This window comes from Toxorhynchites rutilus, chromosome 3 (genome assembly GCF_029784135.1).
Source record: "Toxorhynchites rutilus septentrionalis strain SRP chromosome 3, ASM2978413v1, whole genome shotgun sequence".
In the NCBI taxonomy this organism is placed as follows: Eukaryota; Metazoa; Arthropoda; class Insecta; order Diptera; family Culicidae; genus Toxorhynchites; species Toxorhynchites rutilus.
This window is the reverse complement of record NC_073746.1, coordinates 274,602,825-274,627,471: the sequence shown is the minus strand read 5'-3', so window position 1 is coordinate 274,627,471 and position 24,647 is coordinate 274,602,825. Positions and strand designations below refer to the sequence as shown.

The following is a 24,647-nucleotide window of genomic DNA, read 5'->3' as shown; positions in this document are numbered from 1 at the left end:
CCAGTGCCGCGACAAGCATTGCATTTTTATGCCGTCGAGCACAGCGTGCTTTAGCGATGGCTGGCTCATAGTTGCAATGTGGGAGGGGTAACTCGTGGTGTGTGGTGTGGTATGCAAATTCTGCATGCCGCGAGATGCTGTCACTTCAGTTCGGTCGGTGTGGAACTGAACATTAAGTTTCGGATAATGCTTGTCTTAAATTCGATCCAACTCAAAAGATGCTACTTGCCATAATAATTCCTGATTGTTTATCCCCTGCATATAAGTGTTATACCGTCTATGCATTATACATTGTCTAGTTGCAGACTAAGCTGCACTCCCTTTGAGTAAAAGCACAAGGAATTTCCTCAATCAAACGAATTGTGGAAGAATAGTTGTGAGATGTATCATTTGTTCTGCTAAACTCAAGATGTATACGGGCCCGACTATGGTCTTAGACTGTGGTGTTGGCAACAGGAGGAGGAGAAGGAGGAGTTTAAGTGAGTGCAATGAAAATCATGGCTGTATGGTGAATTACCACTTTATTTCCCACTCCCCGTATTTCCGTTCGTTTCTTTGTGGCCTCAAATGGGGCGAAAACATGATAGAGTTATAATTCAATTGTTCTTGTTTTCCCACTGTGCTTCGGTTTCGGGGATGATATTTTTATTGTCATTGACAGGGGTTGTTTTTCATCGTTTCAAGCTAGGCGTGTGCATTATGTCTCCATCCCCTCAATTCGCTCGGGGTGTTAATTGATTCTCGGATTGTGTGATTCGGTACACTGCTGGATACATTATTTTTGTATTCGTTTGCTATTGTAATACTATCATAGCTTCGCTCCATTTATTACTGCTCCACGCAGTGCGTTGCAGCCTATATTTACAAAAGTGCCAAAAAATTCTTAGTAATTATTAAGTTTTTTCAACTGTTAATGTCTTATCAGCCACACCTGTACTTTGCTGGGAATATTCTGAAACAGAACGCATTTAAACATATTTTAATCCCTCGACAAATTGTTTCGTATCAAGCTTTCCAACGGTAAGTATAAACTCTGATGACGACATAGTCGTGGAAATTCATAACCGTAATCGGAATCCATACATGGCAGTAAAATCATACCGTACCGACGATTATAGTCTTCCCGGTTCTCTGTGCTCCTTCTGAAACGAAACACCGGACAGGCGGACTACCTTTGCTTTCGACGATAAATTACATCATGTATCATTTGATTTGCAACCCAAGTTTGTATCCCGTTTCGAAAGGAAGTGCTTTTCAGCGAATTATATATTATATTTTAAAATTCAATCCTTATTTTCCGTTACGAACTGTTTTATGTAACATTGTTCAGTAAATTGAAATGTATCGAATTTTGTTTTTATTCATCAACATTGTATTAACAGCCATTTCTTGTCGGGATAACTAGACAAATCGAATAAATTCGCATACATCGACTGCAGTTGTTTCACCATACCATACCGATGGTCATCGGATAATGAAAACCCCAACGGAGCAGCGGGTGCAATGCGGCATATCCCAACGGGGCTCATTTCTATGCAAACACGCGAACCAAAGCTACTGTCGTGCCCAGATACTTTTCCTTTGCCATCTGGCGAAGGGTTTTGTTTGCCCATAAACGAGTCCGATGATTGTGGTTCATTGATTGGAAATAATTATTTAATGAACCTCGCCAGCGGTGCGCGGATCGAATGGCCGGATCGTTGCGATTAGCTTCCTACCCATTGGAGAATAACAATCCTATGGAAAGCGATTGTGGTTAGTGTGTTTACAGGGCAACGATACCGGGTATAGCTGATTACTGCGGGAATCAAGTATATATGATATGCTACATCCATTGTGTGGGCATGACATGCATTGTGCGAGGAAATCACATCCTTTCTGTCAAAGTCAGTTTTTTCGTTGAACTCCAAACACAGAAAAGCACCTGTTCTCAAAATTGATTTTCAAATGTTCATCAATGGGACATGCACATGCTGAGCAGGGCTTCATTTTCTACGCATAGGGAAAATAGCATAACGATTGCAAACCAATTGTTTTGTTCTGTTTAGTGTGATATCCAATAATGTTAAAATTCTAGGATTACCGTCATTATTTGGTAAGGTTCGTTTTGTTTAAGCGACTTCAGAGGTCTCACCCTGCTCTTGCCCCGTTTCATAAAAACTGCAACTGCAAAAAACTAACATCCCTGGTTAACATCCTTCCGACTAAATCATCGGCATTCCGGAACAAGAAAAACGTTATGTTTATCGAAAAAGTTACCGTAACCGAATTCTCGCCTCAGGAAGAGAGCACACGCTGCTTCCTTTCGTTAGGTCTAGACGGAATACGATGGAAGCGACTAATCAATAACTGGAATTATACGTTTTATCTCAGCCAGACATATTGCACTTTTTGTGCCTTGAGCTGTAGTGTAACCCGTGCGAACCCTGGAAAACGACTGCCCACCCGCGTGGTTGCTCTCCTCGGTATGCCATCGAACGACGAGTGTTGCACCAAACGACCGACCGATGTTCTTTGTGGAATGTCACGCCTCCGGAATACACTTGTAAATAATGAGTGTTCCTTCCTCTTTCGTTGAATGGCATCACTTTCTGAGCAACCATACGAACGTAAATTATGCTTATTAGTTCTGGTTCACAGTTCCGGAAAGAGAGCACTGGCAGATGTTTCTATGTCTACCCATACTGCGGTTGGTCACGCAATGATACGATCGTTCCGCCTAATGTATACCATAAACACGAAAATACATTTGATAGAAGAATTAGAAAAGCTACATCGCAGTTTTAGAGATTTTTGAAAGACTGTAACTGTAACCAAAATGACGTTCGAGTTGAAGATATTGAAGATGTACCAAAAGTAGGACTTAACCTTTTTTGTCCCCGAATGATTAGAGCTTCGAAGGAATCAGAGGAGCATTGCAGAGCACACTGAAACATTCTGTAAAGCAAATTGAATTTCGATTTTTGTCGAGTGTATATTATTTCGCTCACCTGCTCCGCCAGATTAAGCAGAATGCAAATATTTAATGTGAAGCCTGTTTGGTATTTTGCCTCATCTTCCTCCCCCCATTTTTTGTGGGTGGAATCCTTATGGAACTACAGAAACGATAACCGAGGAAAGTTATATCCCAACGAGCATACATCCGGGAAAGCACTAAAATACAACACCGAGATCATGCTGTGCTCTGCAGTAAGTTTGTTCCCCGGTTCAACATGTTAACTTTATACTCGTCCATACCTGCGGTAAGCGATTCCAGCTAACAAAACCAGCACTCGTGCTCTTGTGCTCATTCCTTGAGGAGGGGGAAGTAGAGTGCAGTTTAGCGGAAATTGTTGCACCACAATAGCTGAGCATGGGAAAAAATAAATATGCAAACAATGTTACACACACGCCCGCCGAATCTAAAGCTCGCTCCCATATCGATGCGAAAACCATGCAGCGTAATGTTCTTTGACCGTTGTCTAGTTCAAACTGTCAGAACCTAGAAGGCTACCCACCCTTCTAGGATACAACGTCCCCTGTTTCCATTCCATTACGAATTCCATTCGCACATACTTGGCACTAACTTTCTGTTTCTAGTTTGCTAAATTTTCTCTTGCTGTAAATGTGTCAGAAAAAATGAAAATAAAACTCTTCCACCACAAACAAAACATGGTTCAATAGAGTGGAGGATCTGGCGGGTGAAATACTTTTTGAAACTTCAATTTAACCAACACTGTGGGTTAAATTGAAGTGGGCAAGCACAAAAATCTGGACAAAATAGCCAACAATGAAGATTCAGACATAGCTTATAAGAAATATTGTCAAAATATTGAACCCCCAGCCACATTAGATTAACGGCATGTGAGCCATAACAAAATATATATATATATATATATATATATATATATATATATATATATATATATATATATATATATATATATATATATATTGGGAGAAAAAAAGATTCAGACAACATCAAACTTCGCAAGATGCTGGGATTGATACTGTTTGGCCTGCCCAGTTCTTGCAACACGGGCGTTGTCAATTTGGTGATCAAGTGGGCTGGGCATTCGGCACATCTTCCGCCATCTTATCAGCAGGCAGTCACCGTTTTGGCTTCGGGCGGTCTCCGATTATCCCGCGGACGCTCAGGGACACTTATTTTGGCGATCTTGCCAGGAGCGAGAATTAAACGGGATAATCGAAAACCGCATTGAACCGAAATATTTTCAGGGACTTGAGCGTGGCAATTGAGTGACACTAAACTCGCACGTTTCCGAAGTGCATTTAGTGTGATTCTCTCCGTGTGTGAAATATTCCGAACAGAAAATAGAAATACATTTTTTTTTTCATTAAAGTTTGTATGTTTTCAAAAGAGCAGTAGAACCTTTTGGGGGAACAACTTGGAATTACATGAAGACACGAGTTACTACAAGTAGCAGAACTATCCTACCATGAAGGTGAAATGAAGAATTTCAGTAAGTAAATGATACGTTTGAAAAAAGTATAAATTAAACAGCATGGTTGGCCGAAATTCTAATGCTCCATGTTAAACTGTAGGTTGACTTGAAATTTATTGCCAGAAACAACGGTTTATTTTTCAATGCAGCTCAATACTTTGGTTGCTATTGGGTACAAAACATTTTTTTTAATTATGTGATGCAAATCAGTCTTGTAAGTCCATACCTATTACTTCGGAGTAACGCATTGAAACTGAAGATTACGGGTCATATATTAATAATTAGCGTTACTCTAAAGATGCACAAGGAAGTCGAACAAATTATTAACCCCGAAATGATCCACTTGTTTTGACGTAAGACTACGTCTTTCATTTCTATACCGGGGTGTAAAATCAAAGTTTCGAAAACGAAAGCGTTACGCCGGGGACCGACATTTTGAGCGCTAATAGCTCCTAAACAACTGAACGAAATGGTATGATTCACACTTCATTCGAAAGATAAAATGTCTACAAGTTATATACTTGTTACTTTTTGATCCAAAAACGTGTTTCAATAGTCTTAAAATTGCTTTCAAAACGGGCTATTGAAATCACCAATCGGTATATAAGCGAGTGCCGCTCGAAAATCCACTTAGTTATAATTGAACAGCGATTGGAGCATGTTGTCGCTGTTGTGGTGAAGCTCTTCGTTTATCATGAAAGCGCGGATGAACGGTGTCACCAAGAGCCTGTTTGTGCACCTTAGGCCAGAAGGTAATCCATCAGGAGGAGAGTGATGCCACAAACGGTTCTCCGGGAAGAGATCGGAGCAGCCGCCACACACATACACGCGCGGAACTTTTCGTTTGGATGCCAATCAGCATCGAGAAAATTCCGGAAAGAACTAATCGTTGCTGAAAAATAATCTGCCAGTTACCCTGGGAATTGAAAAAATACATTCATGCGAAAGAGTTTATTTTAATGTTTTCTAACCATGTAACACAGCGACCAAATATTTTTCAATCAAGTGCTATTAACAGGTGGTTATCGAGTTAGCATTAACCACTGGTGGGCTTCGAGTACCGAGGGAAATCTGGAAAGAACTAATCGTTGCTGAAAAATACTCTGCCAGTTCCCCTGGGAATTGAAAAAAATACATTGATGCGAAAGAGTTTATTCTAATTTTTTCTAACCATATGACACTGCAACCAAATACATTTGGTTTTGTTATTTTTCAATCAATCGCAATTAACAGGAAAGCTTCTGAAAATTATTCTTCCCCATCAGTAGAAAATTTTCGTATCCAATATTGTATACGCGCCCAACGGAGAATGTTTCGCATCGCGAAAACTATATAATTTTCAATCGATTATTGCTCAGTCGTCGAAAGTTTCAAACGCAGAGAGTTCATTCCCCTCTAATTTGCGTTCCAAATTGCCATCGTAAACCACACCTTCTCTCGATTTAATCACGGACAAAAAGCATACTTAAGCGATATTCTGGTGGTGAAACGCATTAATTTTTCGTGAGGATATCGACAAGACAACATCGTTACTGAGCGAGCTGAACGTGCTGGATGAGCTGGACGGCGAGGGATCGAGAGATTCATTACCTGGCCTGACCTGACCTGAACGCAATCAGTTTGTTTTAACTGTGAGGGAGGGCAGAAAAGCCGAGCCATCAGAAGGAGAAGACAAGGTGACCAAGAGAGTATCAGCATCGAAAATCGGTTCCCCGGGAAGAGATCAAAACAGCCGCCACACACTCACATAAACGCGCGAAATTTTTTCGTTTTGGATGCCATTCAGCTTCGAGAAAATTCCGGGAAGATCTAATCGCTGCAGAAAAATAATCTGCCAGTTTCCCTGGGAATTAAAAAATACATTCATGTGAAAGAGTTTATTTTAATGTTTTCTATCCATGTAACACTGCGACCAAATATTTTCAATCAAGTGCTATTAACAGGTGGTTATCGAGTTAGCATTAACCACTGGTGGTGGACTTCGGGAAGAATCCGGAAGATATCGCTGCTGCAAAATAATCTGCCAGTTCCCCTTGGCATTGAAAATAACATGCAAGCGAAAGAGTTTATTTTAATGTTTTCTAACCATATAACACTGCGACCAAATACATTTGGTTCTGTGATTTTTCAATCAAGTGCAATTAGCAGGAAAGCTTCTGAAGATTATTCTTCCCCATCAGTAGGATATTTTCATATCCAATATTGGATGCATAAAACCTCGTACCTCCAACGTAACGCTCTCGTTTTCGAAGTCCCCCAAATATTAATTTATTCATTCATTCAGAATGGATTCAGATTCAACTTCAAACAAATGATCACTAAATCAACTATAGTCCTACGTCACCATTGCGGTTATACCATAGATATAACCCACTTCCTGTTTTTTTTTTGAATATAGCAAGGTAAAAATAGATAAATGTTTTATAAAAAGTACGGATCGGGACGACCGTACGATGAAACTGTAGAATAAAAGTGGATAAGCTCGGATCAGGACGACCGCACAAACGGGTACGACTCGGAACGATCATATAGATACCAAAGAAAATGGAAGTAAAAATATTTGCGGATCGGAACGACCGTATGAAAAATGATAATGATAAGAGTGCAGATCGGGACGACCGTACTGTGAAAAAATAGACGGAATATTATCTGCGGATCAGGACGACCGCGCAGAACAAGTACCGTTTTGTCTCAAATTCCGAACACTTAAGCTTTGATGGCCATTAAACAGTGACTAATTGCTCAAAATGGTGCTCTTTCACGTAATTATATTGTTTTTTGGATACTATAGAGCCTTCTTTTTCGTTTGACTACAATAAAATTGATTTACAAATACATATTCATGGTGAAAAACTAAAAATATGATCAACCATTTTTGTTTCAAATTCCGAACAGAAAAAAAGGCTTTTTTTTAAATCATGACTTTTGAACTACTGGACCGATTTACATGATCGATATATCAAATTAAAGTCAATCAGCTAGTCTTTTTTGGAAAAATGTTATACCCACAAAAAAATGGATTCTGCTTTCGTAATTATTGATTAATACAATGTTTTTTATAGTTTACATGGTTTCGGGACCAAGGGCGATATATCGGTATCAATACCTGTAAATGATGTTAAAATGAAGTCTATAACCAAAATAATGTCAAGGTTTTGATTATGAAATTATTTATAATATCAAAGTTCGGTAAATTCACATTGAAAAATGAAGTGTTCGCAATTTGAATCATGCGTAGAAGCTTATTCCATATTCCGAACACCAATTTCAATGAAGATTTCAGCATAAAATATCATTTTTTTCACCCAGTTCTTACATTCTCTAGCACTTAACATGAAAACAGCAATCAAAATAGTTGAAACAACTGAAAAATGAACGATGCTTGTTTTTTACGGAATTTGCTAACACAAACATTAAATCATTGGTTCTGTCACTTTTTTGCAAATGTCTAATATTATAAATTATAGGCTATATTGATACCTGTAAATGATGTCAAAATGAAGCCTATACCTCAAAGAATGTCTGTGTTTCATTATTCAATTATTTATAACATAAAAGTTTAGTAAATTTATATTTAAAAATGAAGTGTTCGGTATTTGAGACTGAGACAAAACGGTACGGCTCAGGACGACCGTGTAAAAAAGTAATAATAAAGGGTGTGTCACATCAAATTGCATCACGGAAAAAACGCTGTAGAAATTCGCCCAGTAGACCGATCCTTTTGAAAATTTTAGACAGTAAAATAAAAACTATTAAACAACTTTTGGCATTTTCTTTTTATTCATACTTCGAGCCCAAGCCCGTATGCTCGCACCTTCCTCTTTACCCCGTCCATAAGGTTCTGTACAACGTCAGGTTGTAGTTTTTTTTGAACAGAAATCCATTTTCTCTTGAAGTCCGCCTCCGATTTGACAACTTTTGGGTTCTTCCGGGGGCCTGCTTCATAATCGCCCAATATTTCTCTATTGGACTCCAACACGTCCTTTGAATAGTGGCACGAAGCGAGATCCGGCTAGAAGATGGTCGGGCCCTCGTGCTGCTTCAATAGTGGTAGTAAGTGCTTCTGTAGGCACTCCTTAAGGTAAACCTGCCCGTTTACCGTGCCGGTCATCACGAAGGGGGCGCTCCGCTTTCCGCAAGAGCAGATCGCTTGCCACACCATGTACTTTTTGGCAAACTTGGATAGCTTCTGCTTGCGAATCTCCTCCGGAACGCTGAATTTGTCCTCTGCGGAGAAGAACAACAGGCCGGCAGCTGACGAAAGTCCGCTTTGACGTAGGTTTCGTCGTCCATTACCAGGCAATGCGGCTTCGTCAGCATTTCGGTGTACAGCTTCCGGGCTCGCGTCTTCCCCACCATGTTTTGCCTTTCGTCGCGGTTAGGAGCCTTCTGAACCTTGTATTGTACCTTGTACGCAGGCCCTCCCGCTGCTTGGTCCGCTGGACGAATGAACTTGACAAATTCAGCTTATTGGTGACATCCCGGACCGAACTTCTCGGATCACGTCTAAACTGCTTAACTACGCGCTTGTGATCTTTTTCACTGACGGAGCATCCATTTTTGCAGTTCTTCACCTTCCGGTCGATGGTTAGGTTCTCGAAGTATCGTTTTAGTACTCTGCTGACCGTGGATTGGACGATTCCCAGCATCTTACCGATGTCCCGATGTGACAACTCCGGATTCTCGAAATGAGTGCACAGGATTAATTCACGACGCTCTTTTTCGTTCGACGACATTTTTCGAAAAATTGACAGTGAAGCATGGCTAACGTGATCTATACACTCTTATCTGATTATAAACGAAAGCTGAAGATATAATTCCTAAAAATTAAATTTCTACAGCGTTTTTTCCGTGATGCAATTTGATGTGACACACCCTTTAATGCGGGTCGGGGCGACTGTATGGTGAACAGAACTTGACACGATATTTTGTTAGTTCAACGTCATCAATTAGCTCATATTAGGATAAAGTAAGCCGGGTTAGCTAAATGAACTTATAAATTTAACCCTTTGCGGTGGTCTTAAATTTCGACATGTATGTCGTACTGATCGCAATTATTTTTACTTGAAAAAGAGTGATGTATGACTTTGTAAGATGAACAATATTCCTTTATTTTTGTAAACTTCTGATAAGTATTTACTAAACAATGTTTTTATGTTTATTATTAAAAAATATCTGCTATAATTCTTTTTCGCGTGATATCTGTCGCATGTATCACCGAAATATTTAGTTAGTCACCTTTCGCCTTTTATCTTTCTGTTTGAACATAAAAAAACCGATACATTGTGTGAACCGATACATTGTTGCATAAATTTTAATATTAGTATACTTCTTTGCTGTGGTGGCTGAAAGCAGACAAATGACCGCTAAGAGTTAATACAGATTTCGATACAGATTTTCTGAGAAAAAAACACAGATAAATAGATTTCTTGAGACCAAAAATACAGATTTTATTATGGCAACCCTGATCCTCAGAAGAATATGACTTTGCCGAGCCCTTCTGTTGACACATGAGGCACGCTGGTTGAGATGAACGGTTCTGGTTCACAGAGGCTACGAAGACTATTCCACCCCTCTAATGTACCCCAACTACGTCCAATTGAAAATTGTTCGGAAAAATCTTATTTTTTTTCAACAACTTTGTTGCAAATGACACGTCGAAGATGATACAACAAGCTAGATAATAAATAAAGCTGAGATAAAAAAAAATCCAGATGACCCAACATAGACGTAATTTTTTTTAGCTCTTTAAAAAAATCTCTTACTTACAGTTTTTTCCAAGTCTGAGCCCATTCACCTGATCACCTGATCTACCACCATGTGGCTTCATTCTATTGGGTGATCCTAAAAAAACCTTACAAGGAACACTTTTTACTCGCGGGAACGAACTATACCAAAAATCAGTGGCTGAACCATCGGGCGGAGGAATGTTTAGAATCAATTGAGAATAACATGCACAGCAGTATTCCTCTATTGAACTGGCGATATGTTCATATCAAATATCGAGCATAAGGGACCCAAATATAAAAGCTACATCAGAAATTAATGTCTGAAATAAGGAATTTTGACTATTAAAGGGTGGAACGACAAAAAAATTTGATAAACTTAAATATGACGTGTTTCTTTTGAATGTACATTCAGGAAACCTGAACAGCCCTCATTTTGTAGGTATGTGCATGTAGAATGAATCCTCTATTTGATTTAGATGTTTGCTCTTCAGTTCTCAAAATGGCGTCCAAGAAGGAGGAGCAACACTTTAGATGTTTTCTCGCCTAATGTGAAAATCATAGCTTCTTGTACGCGAGGTTCCCAAAATGACTAAATGTTACCAGATCGAATTGAAACGAACATCACTAATATGTTTTTTTTTTAATTTTTTTTTCAACGGACTTCCAGCCTCCTGGGCTGGTTTGTCTCTAACATGATGACTAAGATGATCGAATAACATTTATCGTCAGCCAGAAAGCCTGGATCGGGTGGAAATCGGAAGCCGGAAGCAGCAGTCACAACAAAAAACTGACGGTTTGCGGCGAACAACTCAGCTAGGTCGCTGTGCAAAAGTTGATGGCGTGTTTGGCAGGCGGGACTGTAGTATTGATTGATCTACTAAAAGAAAAATGAGACGATTTGTTAAATAAAAAAGTTTAACCAAATTATACGCTTTTTTCCTCGACTTAATTTTGATCATTCCACCCTTTAAATTCGAAAGTCTGACTGAAGGGTTGTTTTACAGTTATTATTTCAATTACCAGAATGAATTTAGCATTTTCTAACTCAAACTTTGTAGGAAATTGAAGTGATAATTCCTCCATTATTTAAAACTGGTATTTTGAAATAAAAATAAAACGGTAACAGTCAAAATCTTTTTTAAGTGATGCTGAAAGAAGACTTCGTACAGACTAAGGACATGTTTCTGGGCACGTTTAAAATACTGTAACTTTTAAAATATTGCAGCAATGAAATAGGTCCCACAGAGTTTGATGTCTGCAGTAAAAGAGGGTACGTTTAACCCTTTCGCTACGAGCGTCGTCTATAGACGACATCAGGGTGATACTGCACATCGATCACACCAGCGCGATATGCATACTTTTCGGCGCAGTGAAAGGGTTAAGTGCCGTAATGAAAGGGTTAATTTGACATTCCATACGCAGTTTCAAGATGGTATGAAAAAACCGTGCGCGAACGGATCTTGTACAGCCGTACTGAAAAACCAGACCTTTCGATTCGTCAACTTGCTAAAAAAAAGCGTGTTGCAGTGTGCTCAAAACATTTTGTGAACTTTTAACTATTGAAAAAAAAACAAAAAGTGACAAAAATAATGGACATACTAACTGTGTTATGGACATAAAGGTGAAGAAGATACAGGAAAGAAACCCGAACCTTCCGATTTTAACTGTGACTCGAAAAATCAGGATATCATCAGGATTAGTCCAAAACTCAAAGAAACATTTTGGATTGAAGTCATACAAAGTCAAAAAAGCCTCCAACCACAATGATTAAAAAAACTTCTACGGCAAAATTAAGTGCTCGAGAATTATATTGCGATTATTTAACGAAGTTTTCATGTGTTGTTATGGACGATGAAACTAACGTTCTGGGGTATTTTAAACAACTTCCAGGACTGCAATGAGCGTGAATGCTATACCTGAATAGTTATTTGTGAAGCGCCCCTAATCATCAAACATTCTGTAAAGGTGCTTACATTTACAATTTCGAGCCCGCGAGTACATCCATCTCGTTGAATTATCTCATACTACAGTTTTGTTCGTCAGCCAGTGTCACTGACCAGGTTCAATTGTTTTACTGACACGAACTCCAGTACCGCGAATAACAAAAATAAGCTCGGGTTTCTATAAAGCTCGTGGCCGGCCAGTTCAATATCCGCGCGACTTAAATTCCGCGTAACCAAATTAATGATTACGATTATATATAGCTAATTCGATCGCAATTGGTTAATTTTTTTCCCCTCTCTGAAAACGACTCCAAGCACCTCCCGTAGGAATCTGAATTTAGAATGAGCTTGTAGGATTAAGTATGTATAGTGTTAGGGTCATTTTATATTTAGTTGATATAAAAACAGAGAGTCGGGAGTTACACGTTAACAGAATCGGTCGTGTTTTAGTTGTACGGAAAAAAAAGAAATCCAGTTGCCCACTAGGCAGCGCTACATTTGAAATCCCAAAAAAAAAGTTTAGCAAGCAATCTGCACTTGTGGCAGAAAAAACTCAGTCTTTCATCACCACAGGCACAATTAACAAGATTTACCAGGAATAGTGCATGCAAAAACAGTTGCTGACTGTCATCAAAAGCCACCATGAAAATTCTCATGGCACTATGGTTAAACCGCGATGGAGTGGTATGAGGGTCAATGTTGTACCAAAACTTGCCAATTCTCCCAGTTGTCCTGAGTTGCGCCCAATCGAATGACCAATAGCTTAACACATGGTTTGCTTTAAACGAGTTTGCATTTTCGTGGAATCCATTCTGTGGCAGAAGGATGGGAAAAAGTTAAAATGTTTCAAACAATTCATTTTGGATCAACATGTGTTTCTCCCTCAAAAATCCTCAAATACATATTCCCACATCTGGGAATAAACAAAATGTTTCAGTCCAACATTAGATTGGCACATTGTTCGCTTTGCAGTCGTTGAACTTTTGCATCCACTCAGAAGCAATTAGCCGAAAATCAAGCATTTACAGAGCTGCCCAATTAACCCGAATAAGCAGTGGTTACCAGTGCAACTTGAACTTGGCATTCAATTCGATAAACTCCCTACGGAAACGACGGAAATATGTCTCCGGAGGAAAGTGTTGACTCATCTTAATTATGTTTGGTTCTATTGGATGGCTAGCATCCTTCTGTTGATATCCGTTCGGGTAATAGTAACAACGTTCGACTGTACAGGACGAAGGATAAATGCATCACCCATCCACAAAAAAGTGATTGGTGTATTGATTACTCAGCAACGAGGACCGCCAGCCAGGCTGTCGAGTCAGGCCATGACCAGAGCTTGGGTTAATGAACTTCTATTTCGCTTTGCCAAAACACAAAAAAAATGGTGGGGGGAGTGTAGCAAGAAAATCTGTGCAACACTTTTCGTTACCCGATATCGTTTCTATAGTGCCAAAAGGACGGAAGCAATTAGTGGTTGTTCCTCTGGAGTTCATCGAATTTGAATCGAAAGCTACTCGAAAAAAGGGGAAAGTTATCGTTTGATGTTTGGAAACTATAAATTACGTCTCATCTTAGTCATTTGATGCTTGCCGAGCTGTGATAGACCTCATTCCCATCGAGTAGAATACAAATTAGAAACCGGAATCAAAGTTTCTCTTGAACATGGGGCATTCGCTGTACAATTTGTAGAAAGCTACGTGACAACAGTAATCCATATTGCTTCAAACGCGATTTGCAAAAGAAGTTCACAAAAAATCTATAACTCAATCAATCATTTGTGATGAAATGCTCCGTAAAAAAATCCATGTATTCATTTATCCAAATTATCTCTGGCATCGTCTCGGCTTAACCGGGTGGAAGTGATATCTAGCGTAAATAATAATTTACGCAATTCTCCACATATTTAACGATTATTCATCATCTAGAAACTTTCAGTAATAAAATTAAAACCAAAATCGATAGTGTCAATGTTCGAAACTAATGGTGTCTCATTTTGTTCTCTGACCCTCCTTCCAGGTCGTTAATCATGGAGCTGCTAGTATCGCAAAAGTCCGACCAGGACTCGAAACATCCCCCAGGCTCCCGCCGATCCAGCAGTGGAATCGAAAACCTAGCGGCTACTTTGGATCTCGACGCCGATACCGACAGTATTATTAGCGATATAACAAAAATTCCACGTGCCCCCGGTGATGGTGCCCATGCGGACGACGTTGACCAAAATGTTTGTCCAAAGCATCTCGAAAGACGTGCACAAGAAAGACTTCCTGCGCTGGCCTTACAGCAGCAGCAGCAGCAGCAACATCAAAAAACAACCACGATAAGCAACGGAGAGCTGCGGCAATCCGCGGCGATAAGTGAGATTAATGGGAACGATACTCGAGGTATGTTTTTATGCTTTGGTGGTTCTGCTCTAGTTTTAGGTCAAGTGTTCACCGAGTGATTCACACCAGGTGATGAGAAAAATCGATGATGTAAAATATGAAGAACGTTTTTCTGTCAATATTTTCCAATAATGTGAATATAGAAGCAGCGGAATTCATGTTATTGTTGTGTTCAAAAAGTAAGATTCCAAATTTTGTGGGAAACGCATATTCGATTTTCATTTTTTGTTTTAGTTTTGTTGTGTTCCGAACATAGACATGTTTTTGTGTGCTCGGCGATTTTCTGCTATCAAATATAATTCAACAGAGAATGATTTTTATATAGAATGAAATTAAATGCTTCAAAACACTTGAAATGTTGACAATGGCTCACGGTGAGTTTGCTTGAGTATAAAAGTATATAAGTGGTAAAAGTTCTTTTATGTTGAAAGTTCAGTTCAAGTTCAATTAGAGATTTTCAACAAAGATACAGAATTTACAGATTTTGTTTTAAATCCAATTTTAAATATTAAATATTTAAAACAATATATTTTCGTAATCTACGTTTTGTTTTCTATTTTTCTACATAATCGCCGTAACGTTCGAGGCATTTTTCATAGCGTGGCACGAGTTTCTCTATTTCGAGCGCGAAGCACGTAGCGTCCAACTTTTTGAAGTACGATGTAACTGCTTCACGAATTTCTTCAGTGTTAACGAGTCGTTGACCGCCGAACGCCTGTTTCATCACCTTACTATTGTGAAGTTTTTGCTTATTCCCGGTGATGAAACAGGCGTTCGGCGGTCAACGACTCGATAACACTGAAGAAATTCGTGGAGCAGTTACATCGTACTTCAAAAAGTTGGACGCTACGCGCTTCGCGCTCGGAATAGAAAAACTCGTGCCACGCTATGAAAAATGTCCAAACGTTACGGCGATTATGTAGAAAAATAGAAAATAAAACGTAGATTAAGAAAATCTTCTTTTTTTTGTCCCAACTTTATTTTTCCGCGATTCCTGGCACACTGAAACTTATTTTTTGAACGACTCTCGTACATAGAAACCTTGATTTATACAAATTTTGAACACAACGCAACGAGATGACTTTCGTTGGAGGAAGTTGTTGAGCGAAATCTTAATGCGATTTGAAAAGCTTAAACAATTGTTTTCGTTCCAAGTTAAGTATGATCATAATCAATGCGCCAATCGTACATTGACTCATTTAAACGATCCTATGACTAAACCAATTATGCTGTTCCTAAACTTTGTTCTACCGCTATCCAAAAACGTCGATCGCACTTTTCAATCAAAAGGTTCTCTACTTTGAGAACTTTATAATGAGAATGTTATTGTTGATCATGTTGGGCAGCTTATATTTGGAGAACTACGTGCAACGATTCGCTGATGTTGACCGTGATATGAAAGATTTTGAGGACTTTCTTAAGAAGCCCGAGGATGTTTACTTCGGTATCGATACAGAAGAAGCTTAAAAAGGATTGGATGCAGCTAGGAAACCGACCTTCGAATCGATTTGTCGTGACTTCTATATTGAACTCATGAAACATATTTCAAAGCGATTAGATTTCAGCTATCCGATTATCAAAACTAGTGCCTTGAAAACCCTCAAAATTTTGTCCAACTACCAAACCAAAATGATTTGATCTGCCAATTTCCTCAATTCGTTGAAGCAGAAAATAAACACGCCTTGGATAACAAATTCAGGCTACTCAAGACGAATCTTATGGGGACAAAAATTGAGTGACTCAGATATAACTTGGTCCCAGCTATTGGATGTCACAAGGCATGATGAGAAATTTTTGTATCCTTTGCTAAGGTCGTTTATAAAACGCTTTTTATAACATTCAGCAGCACGTGTTGAGCGAATATTTTCGCTTTACAATGCTAACAAAACAATGTCCGGAAATCGGTTAGCACCCACAATTATAGACTCTATTTTGATAACGAAGAACTATGTATCGGCTCAAGGAGGAGTTTCAAGGATGAAATTAACGAAAAATTTGAAGGCAAATTTCAACAAAACCATGTATAAACATCATACTATTCAGAGGGTTATATGAAAACCTTTTTATGTTTTGTTTTGTTGTATTGAAACGACTTTAACAACTCATAAATAAATAAAAATAAATTCAAAATGAAAGTAAACCTTTATTTTCAACTTTTCCCTTAATTTTTTGATACAGATTTTTTTGCTAAAGACATAGATATGCAGATTTTTTTCAGAAAATTTTACAGAATTAAATGTGGCAACACTGGCCACCAGATAAGTGAAAAGTTACGTCATTACGTTTCCCTTACTTTATATGAATTCTGCAATTTGTTTACGAAGGTCAAAAACTTATTGCACTATTTTAACTCCATTAAGCCAACATACCTCAGTAAAAGATGGAACTTAGAACTCACGATGATTCAATGCGTGAGAGTTGATTGACGAATTGAACGACACCTTCGAATCCTACATTTTTGGCACAGAAATTCTCCTGATGTATGATGGCTTCATACTGCATGAATTACTCTGAAACTTCTGAGTATTTCTAAGATTTTTTAGCCCTTCGTTCAAACAAACCATTTTTTCTCGTAACTCATAAAAATTTTCAGCACAGAATGTGGCAACAAACATGTCCATTTTGTATTTTCATATTTTCATTTCAGATTGATCCTTTATGACTGCAGCAGCTTCATTACGAATAAAACAAACCGGTTTCTGATTTATGCTCTTAATAAAGTACATTTCGGCGTCCTTCGTCAACCACTTTCCCTGCTTTGCTAGTGCTGGCTTCCATTTTGCTCCAATTTTCAAAACACACGCTACAGCATGCAGAAAGAAGCGATTTTCCCTGTATTTTTTTTTTATATATATATTTTATTAAGGCTCATATGGCGTCAGCTTGACGGGGCCGGGAGTTCAATATTTCGACAATGTTTGCCTTGCAACTATGTTAGTAATATGTAACCGATTACTCGCGGTTGGCTCGAGGTTAGTATTACAAGTGTTTTTGTAATTGTGATGTTGCTGTCTCCAATGCTCTGTACGTGTGCCCGACACGGGATACTTCCTATTGGGATGCAGCTGACCATTAATCAGCAACGCCCCTCTAGTATGTACCCCATATCTAGCGTGGTGCGTCTTCTTGACTCGAGGAATCCAAGATAGAATGGTCACTAGCCGGCACAAACATCAGCTCGTGTAGAGTTGTCATGAGCGGTACAACCTTTGGCTCTTGTTGAATGATCTGTGGACTGCACAACCTTTGGAGATAAAACGCGAATGAAATCACGACCTACATTCAATCCCTTAAACCAAGCACCGGTCGAGACCTTAGGTATAATCGTGTGTAACCAGCGACCGAACTCATAACCGTTCCCTGTATTATGGTGACTTTCAATACTTTCGGCTGGTTCGTCACTCGGACCACAGATTTTCTTCCATTCCGAAGGCTATATTCATTTTCATTCGAATGGACTCACATGTCAAAGAACAATCACTGATTTCAATCGAAAGTTTCATTCGATTTCATTCCTCAAAACTAGATCTTACCGGACCGTCTTTCAAAAAAAAGAAATCAAAAGATATGAGGGCATATTAGTCTTACAACTAGCGCCGACAACTGATTGCGAAATAAGACGCTCTCATTCGATATAAGAACCTTTCATTTTCATTTAACGATTTGATAATTTCACTTCAATGTGAAGGATAAACAAAATGAACGTTAAGCGAAACGAGACTATTTGAAAGTAGAGTGATATTCTCTTTACTGAGCGCGAAGAGAGAGAGTAGCTCAGCCTGCATGAGTTTGCATGAAATTGAGAAGCAATAGGCTCATCATTGAGTGACGATGTGTCAATTGAAGTGAAATTATAAGGCCCTGGTCGGTAGTGATAAAGAAAGAAGCGATTGTCAGCAGACAACGGAATGGTGGATGAACTCGACTGCCCTCGAATTACGAGAGCGCTGCAAAAATCGAATGAATTCTCTCCCAAACTTTCTCTCTCCCTTATGAACCCACGCTTACGTGCATTCCGCTCTCGCTCATAAAACACCTAAAAACGTTGCCAACAGGTACTGCCGTAACTTGCACGAATGCAAAACAGCACCAAAAATGTGAACAAGTCCTTTGAGTACCATCATCCGGGGGTAAATTGATCACCGGGGTGAAATTGATCAAACGAACTACTCAAAACAAACGGAAATTTTTGGAGGTATTTTGTAACTAAACTTTAAACTTCATTTCAATCATTTCAAAAATCATTTGAAGGTGCTTTTCTTGAATGGTTCCCAACGAATCGCTTATTAAATTACCTAAAAATTAATATTTTTCTGAATAGCATTTTCGTTTCTACTTTTAAGCATGCTAAAGAAACTTGTTTTCAACACAAACAAACGATAATCATAGGCGCTAAACATACTCAATCACACCCAGCCGTTGCTCCACAAGTTGAAACAATAATCAAATAGTTATAATTACTATTGAAACAAGTTAGAAAAATCAATTTTGCTATAAAGTGACATGAAAGGCAACTTTTTTTTTCTTAAGCGAACAACCTGAATTTACCCTTGCTATAATCAGGAGAACAAGTTGAAATGTTAATTCACAATAGATATACGAATAGACTTAAGAATTGAGTGTGTGTGATTATCAACATTGTAATAATTTCCTTATATCCCATCCTTTTCCTGAAAAATTATGTCACCCTTCTAAACTCGAGTCCACCGCGAGTAATCGGTTTCCCACATTACTAACCATAGATTTGAGAAAATTGTTTGCATATATATAGTTTTAAAAACATATTTAAGAATTCGGCTCCTTTAAACTTATGTAACTGAGCCTGTAAAAATAAACGATTTAAAAAAAAACAACCTGAATTTCAATCGAAGCAACCCTGTATCTAAAAACTCAGTACATATTAGCTTCAGGTGCAACCATACTGTTTGTTTGCTTTTCTACGTTGCGCTTGGAAAATATTTGAGTGATGTAGAAATCAAGACGGGTCTATGGTACTAGGTGAGGCCGTTTCGTCACTAAGTTGGTTAGGGGAGCGGTATATAAAAACAGTACGGAAGAAAGCAGAAGGGGAATTATTTGCTTGAAGCGTGAAAGAGACAGACTGATCACGAGCGAGCTCCGGCACAAGCGTATTGTGTTTTGTTTACAAACAAAACACAGTAGACTTCCAAGATGGCTGAAGAGTGGTTTTAGCAAGTTGGCCCACCTTAGGATATACTTCTACGCGCCTTGGTAGAAATCAAGTTTGGTTTCGTTCAAAATAACCCGTACTTACAAGAAGCGTTTGGGTGCATGAACTTATTAAAAGTGTTCATCCGGAACAGTTGAAAAGGCGATTTCAGCAGTGAACAACGAAAATTATCCCATTCGTGGAGCTGCTAAGATGCTTTCGCATACCGTTCGGAACTCGGTTCAACAAGATAAATGGTCTGCACTGTCGGAACAAAGGAGGACAGATCAGACAGTTAGTTAGTCAGGCAGAAGAAAATGACTTATCTACAATTTTCTGATTTGCTGGTGAATGAGGATTCCCATAGACAGCGTCGGAAATCAAGCAGGAGGAGAAAAAAAAGAATATAAAGTTTGTCAACAATCTTCCCGGTGATGATTGGATTTTCGGATTCATGAAACACATGAAGACAAAGCTCTCATCCCGGATGATGCAAAACATCAAGAGAAACCGCGCCCAGCTTACGTTAGCGCATATTTCGAAAATCTTGCAAAGACAATCAGCGATATTCCGGCAGGAAATATCATTACAGGTGACAAGAATATCCCGTCGAATTCATATACTGTTTTGAAAAGAATTCCAACAAGAGGATTACGAATATCAGAACCGTTGGATTCTGAACATCCTTCGAAGCAGCAGGAAAGCAACATCTGGTTACTATGCTTAAGGAGGAACGTTTTGGCAAGCCAATCGATCGTATTATTCCGAAAAGAGAACGAGTGGTAGATATACAACCAGCGCAGATTATTATAAAAAAGGAAAAACTGAATTCGGATGATCAAGAGAACTTAGAACCTAAAAAGAAAAAAGCGACAGCAACAAGAAGGGAAACGAAAGCTAAGTGCTAAAAATGTTGTATTGGAAAACGCTAGCAATTCGAGATATAAAGCTCTCGGTTAATTTGAAAAGATCATCTGCAGCAATTAATCATAAAATTTTGTTATTTTTGCCTTTTTCGTATACGAACTGACTGACGTCTGACTGTACTAACTGAAGCTAATTAAACGCGAACAGTTTCATTTGAAAGAATCCTTTCAAGTCTAATCAGAATCGGTCCACAATTTCCGGAGATATGGCCGGAACAAGTACCAGCGCCACAGGTTCCAGGAACCACCATTTTGGGGATCAAACTTGCTCATTCATGACCATTCCGAGGGTTTTTGGCCAACCCGGATGGTCTCCGGATAACCTGCAGACCAAAATTTAGATCGAGATAGGAGAAAGCGCAACTATATTTTTAGATAGAATGTTGTTCCGTGATTTTAATTTAAAGTTGATGCCTCGGTCCGAGAAATGTTACATTGGACATTTTGACTGCCCCCGCTGGTACATTGGACAAATTGTTTTGCATGATAATAATTTGCAAATATCTACTGAAAAATAATCCCAATACCTGCACTTCGTGTTAGAGGCAATGTATTATTGTTAACACTCATTGAATTGTGCTAAAAATAAGATTACCCGAAAGAAACAGAACCTCTGAATGATCGAAGTAAAAGCTTGTGTTGTTTTGACTGTTTTGTTACTTCAGACATTTCGAGCGGCGAAGTGGCGTCCGAAGTAACAGTCGAAAGCTTAAAATCCTGATCTGTACATTGGACATTTTTTGTATCGGCGATTAAAAGGTGAAAAATATAGATACTTGAACGATTGTTTTTGTGATACATTCAATGATTTAAAACCAATAGTGTGCATCCATTTGATTTGTTTACATTTGTCACATAGGACCTTTTCAGAAGTTACGCGAGAATTGTCAATGGCGGAATGACGGAAAGAAAACAGGTTGATAAACGAAAAAGAAAACAGAAAATGATCAGCTTGGATACGCTGTGTTGGCGAATATTACTCACAAAGTTATTTTTATTCAATTGTATGGAATAATTTTTCAACTATATTCTCATTCTCGCCGAAATGAAATAGTTTTTTTCAAAATCAGACTGCGGGCCGCATGGACAACGCTGGAGGGCCGCAGGATGGCCACCATTTTCCTATGTCTACCTGACGGTTATATCACATATATAACCCATCTCTAGTTTTTATAATGTTCTCCTGTTATTGTTTTACCATTAGTCTTTAATTAACACGTTAAGCCCCGCGTCGGTCCCTAGGGACTGACACTAAATTTCCGGTCTTTTTTGCGCCGACCTCTCCGGACCGACAGTAGACTTTTCGTTCGGAAAGTATAGGTGGAAACAGAATGCCGCGTTGTGCGTTGCTTCTCATTAGCTGTCATTTCTGCGTTTTGTACTAAAACATTCGCCCGACGCAGTCTGTTGACTTGCAGTCACAATCTAGCATTCGCGTCACCACTTTTCATGTAAACAAAAACAAAATAAAATTCGTATGAAAATTCTTGTGTTCTTGTTGTGTCCACGGATCAGTTGAATGTTTTTAAAAAAAAACACATTGACATATCCGCGCTGGCGGCATTGAGCTTCGTTTACTAGTTTAGGGGAGCAAAAAATAGCTGATTTTCAGTCGGAATGAACACGTTTTCAAAATTTAAATTATGAATGAAAACTAGCTTTTCCATATCAAACTAGTATTCTATTTAAATGAAAAACAGTTTTGTTTGCAGGTGGTGAAAAAGGCTCATACGAAAATTGTTTATGAAGACAACTCTATATTATGATGAAAAAAATCAGCAACAATGTTGGAATTGTTTAGCCATATGGTTGAATGAAAGTCAGAAACACGTGTTTCAAGTAATCGAATAACATGATGTGAAAATTTTCATTCAAATTTTAGTATTTAAAAACCGGCTTCGTGTCTTCTAATCTGATAGAGATTACACTAACGAGTTTGAGACCCAAATTATGGTCCTAATTTGAAGTTGCCACCAAACGTCGACACCATGCCACTGTTATCGCGAATTCGGCGCAAGCAGTTTATAACAAATGTTAGCGTTTAGTACAACGATGCTAACGCAACGCATTATTGTGTTAGAAAAGTCAACTATTGATTCGTTGGAACCGACGTGGGCCAGACGAAAAGTTCATTGTCGGTCCTCTATTTCGGTCGGGGCTTAACGTGTTAAAGGATTTTGGTTCCCGAAAAGCTTCTACCATAAATTTCTCGGGTGATTTCGATCCCTTTGCTGCCTTTGGAACTGAACCACTGGGCTCGGTTCACTCTGCAGTTTGTTGTCGTAGTTCAGGATCACAGTAAGAAACCCAAGTCCCATCCAAAGAGATGCGTAAACGCACAAAATCAGTTTGATTTCTTTGAAAAACGTGCCCAAAGTTCAATCGAATACGTCTTGATCGTAAGTTAGCGAATAGGGATTGTTTCAATAGCTTGTAAACGAAGACTGACATGACTCATAGAGTTGGAATGTTGTGTACATGGTTTCATTTTCTTGATTAATTCTCGTGTTATGCAGAAATTTGTATTTCATTTGTATGGCAATTTTCATGTTGATCGGTTCAGCAGTTTCCGAGTCCATAAGAATCAGACAGACAGACAGACAGAAATCAATTAATATATATATAGTCAACTCTCCCTAACTAGATATCCAAAGGGACCATCGAGTTAGGGAGGTATCGAGATACAGAACATTTTTTCCTAATTTTTTTTATGTCTCAAATTGTCATATATTAGGGTAAGTGTCCCAATTATGGTATGAATTTGAATTTTTGATTCATTCCCTTAAAGTGAAAAAACACCTTTCTCATATAAAAAAAAATATTTTTCCAAAATCTTTCAGGAGGTGATAGACGGTTATATTTCACGAAAAAAATCCTTCTACGCATATGTTAGAATTTCAACGATGACAGACTTATAGAACTTTTTCTTTGTTACGGATTCTGTTGGCTCAAACTGACTCTACATTGAAAAGTATGCTACGTAATCCGATTTTGTTGCTTTCATTTGAAAGATGAGAAAATTTAGTACAGGATATAGTAGTGGAACATCTCAATTAGTGGATTAAACATTTTTGAAGTGGAAAATTTAAAAGTTTTTTTTTATTTGTAATTATTAATTTTATCCTAAAAATTCATACTAAACTTGATTGTTTCTATCAATTAAATTAAAGCTCTCTAACCTCTCTACAATTTGTTCTTTGACGCCCAACTTCTATCTCTCTTAATTTCGCTGCAATATCGATATAAACAATTCCTGATGAAGATTCAATCAAAATCTTCAAAAATCGCGATTTTTAACCCACTGTACTTATAAAAGCCACTTAAATTTCACCTTAACGCTGAAAGGTTAATTTTTTTTAATTATTCATATTTGAATTATAAAAAAAAACTTTTTTTTCAAACTGTATACAATCGAGTCCTAAATTTTACATAATCGAATCATATATAATCGAGTCCAACTTGCATGAGGCACTAGGTTAACAAAGAAAATATTGATTAAGTATGTTACTCAAACTGAATTGTAACGATCACGCAGGAACTGTTCAATCACAAAGAAATGTTCGAATAGTTTCACAGGAACATTTTCAGTTGATTTCAATATTCCGGACATATTCTTCAGGTTTGATTAAACGTTCGAATTAACATCTCAATAGAACTACTATCTTCAGCGTTTTTCTCAGGTTTTTCAACACTTTCCAGTATATCGGTATCTGGCATCAGATCACAGCAAATCACGTTTTGGTCCTTTTTGCACTAATTATTAAAAGACATTGAGCAATCGAACGGTATTGTACCGTCGACATCAGCAAGCACACGACGCATTAATTATGCCAGTGGAATATCACTCCCGTCCATGTTGGTTGTGCTTTGAAGTTAGGAATTCCCAGTTTCTGGACAAATTCTCAAGCCATATCCCGAAGAATAGAAGAGGGGTAAATTATTCTGTCTAGCTTGACAAGACAAAAATTCATTGACCGCTCTAGCTTCTCGATTCTGCCCAACCTTATATGCTTTTGGTCTAGATACAATTTTCCATTCCGATTCCATTTT

General features: G+C 38.4%; 1 protein-coding gene across 2 annotated transcripts in view; it reads left to right on the top strand.

The window, feature by feature from the left end:
* The window catches only part of LOC129777701 (adenylyl cyclase 78C), a 180,253-nt gene that overhangs the window by 123,031 nt on the left and 32,575 nt on the right, over window positions 1–24,647 (top strand). For both annotated transcript variants that reach the window (XR_008743282.1, XM_055784136.1), the window contains one exon: window positions 14,137–14,501. Coding sequence is in view for 1 of the 2 variants with exons in the window: in XM_055784136.1 (XP_055640111.1) it covers window positions 14,147–14,501 (355 nt within the window). In the remaining variant the exon portion in view is untranslated. The remainder of the gene's footprint in view (window positions 1–14,136; window positions 14,502–24,647) is intronic.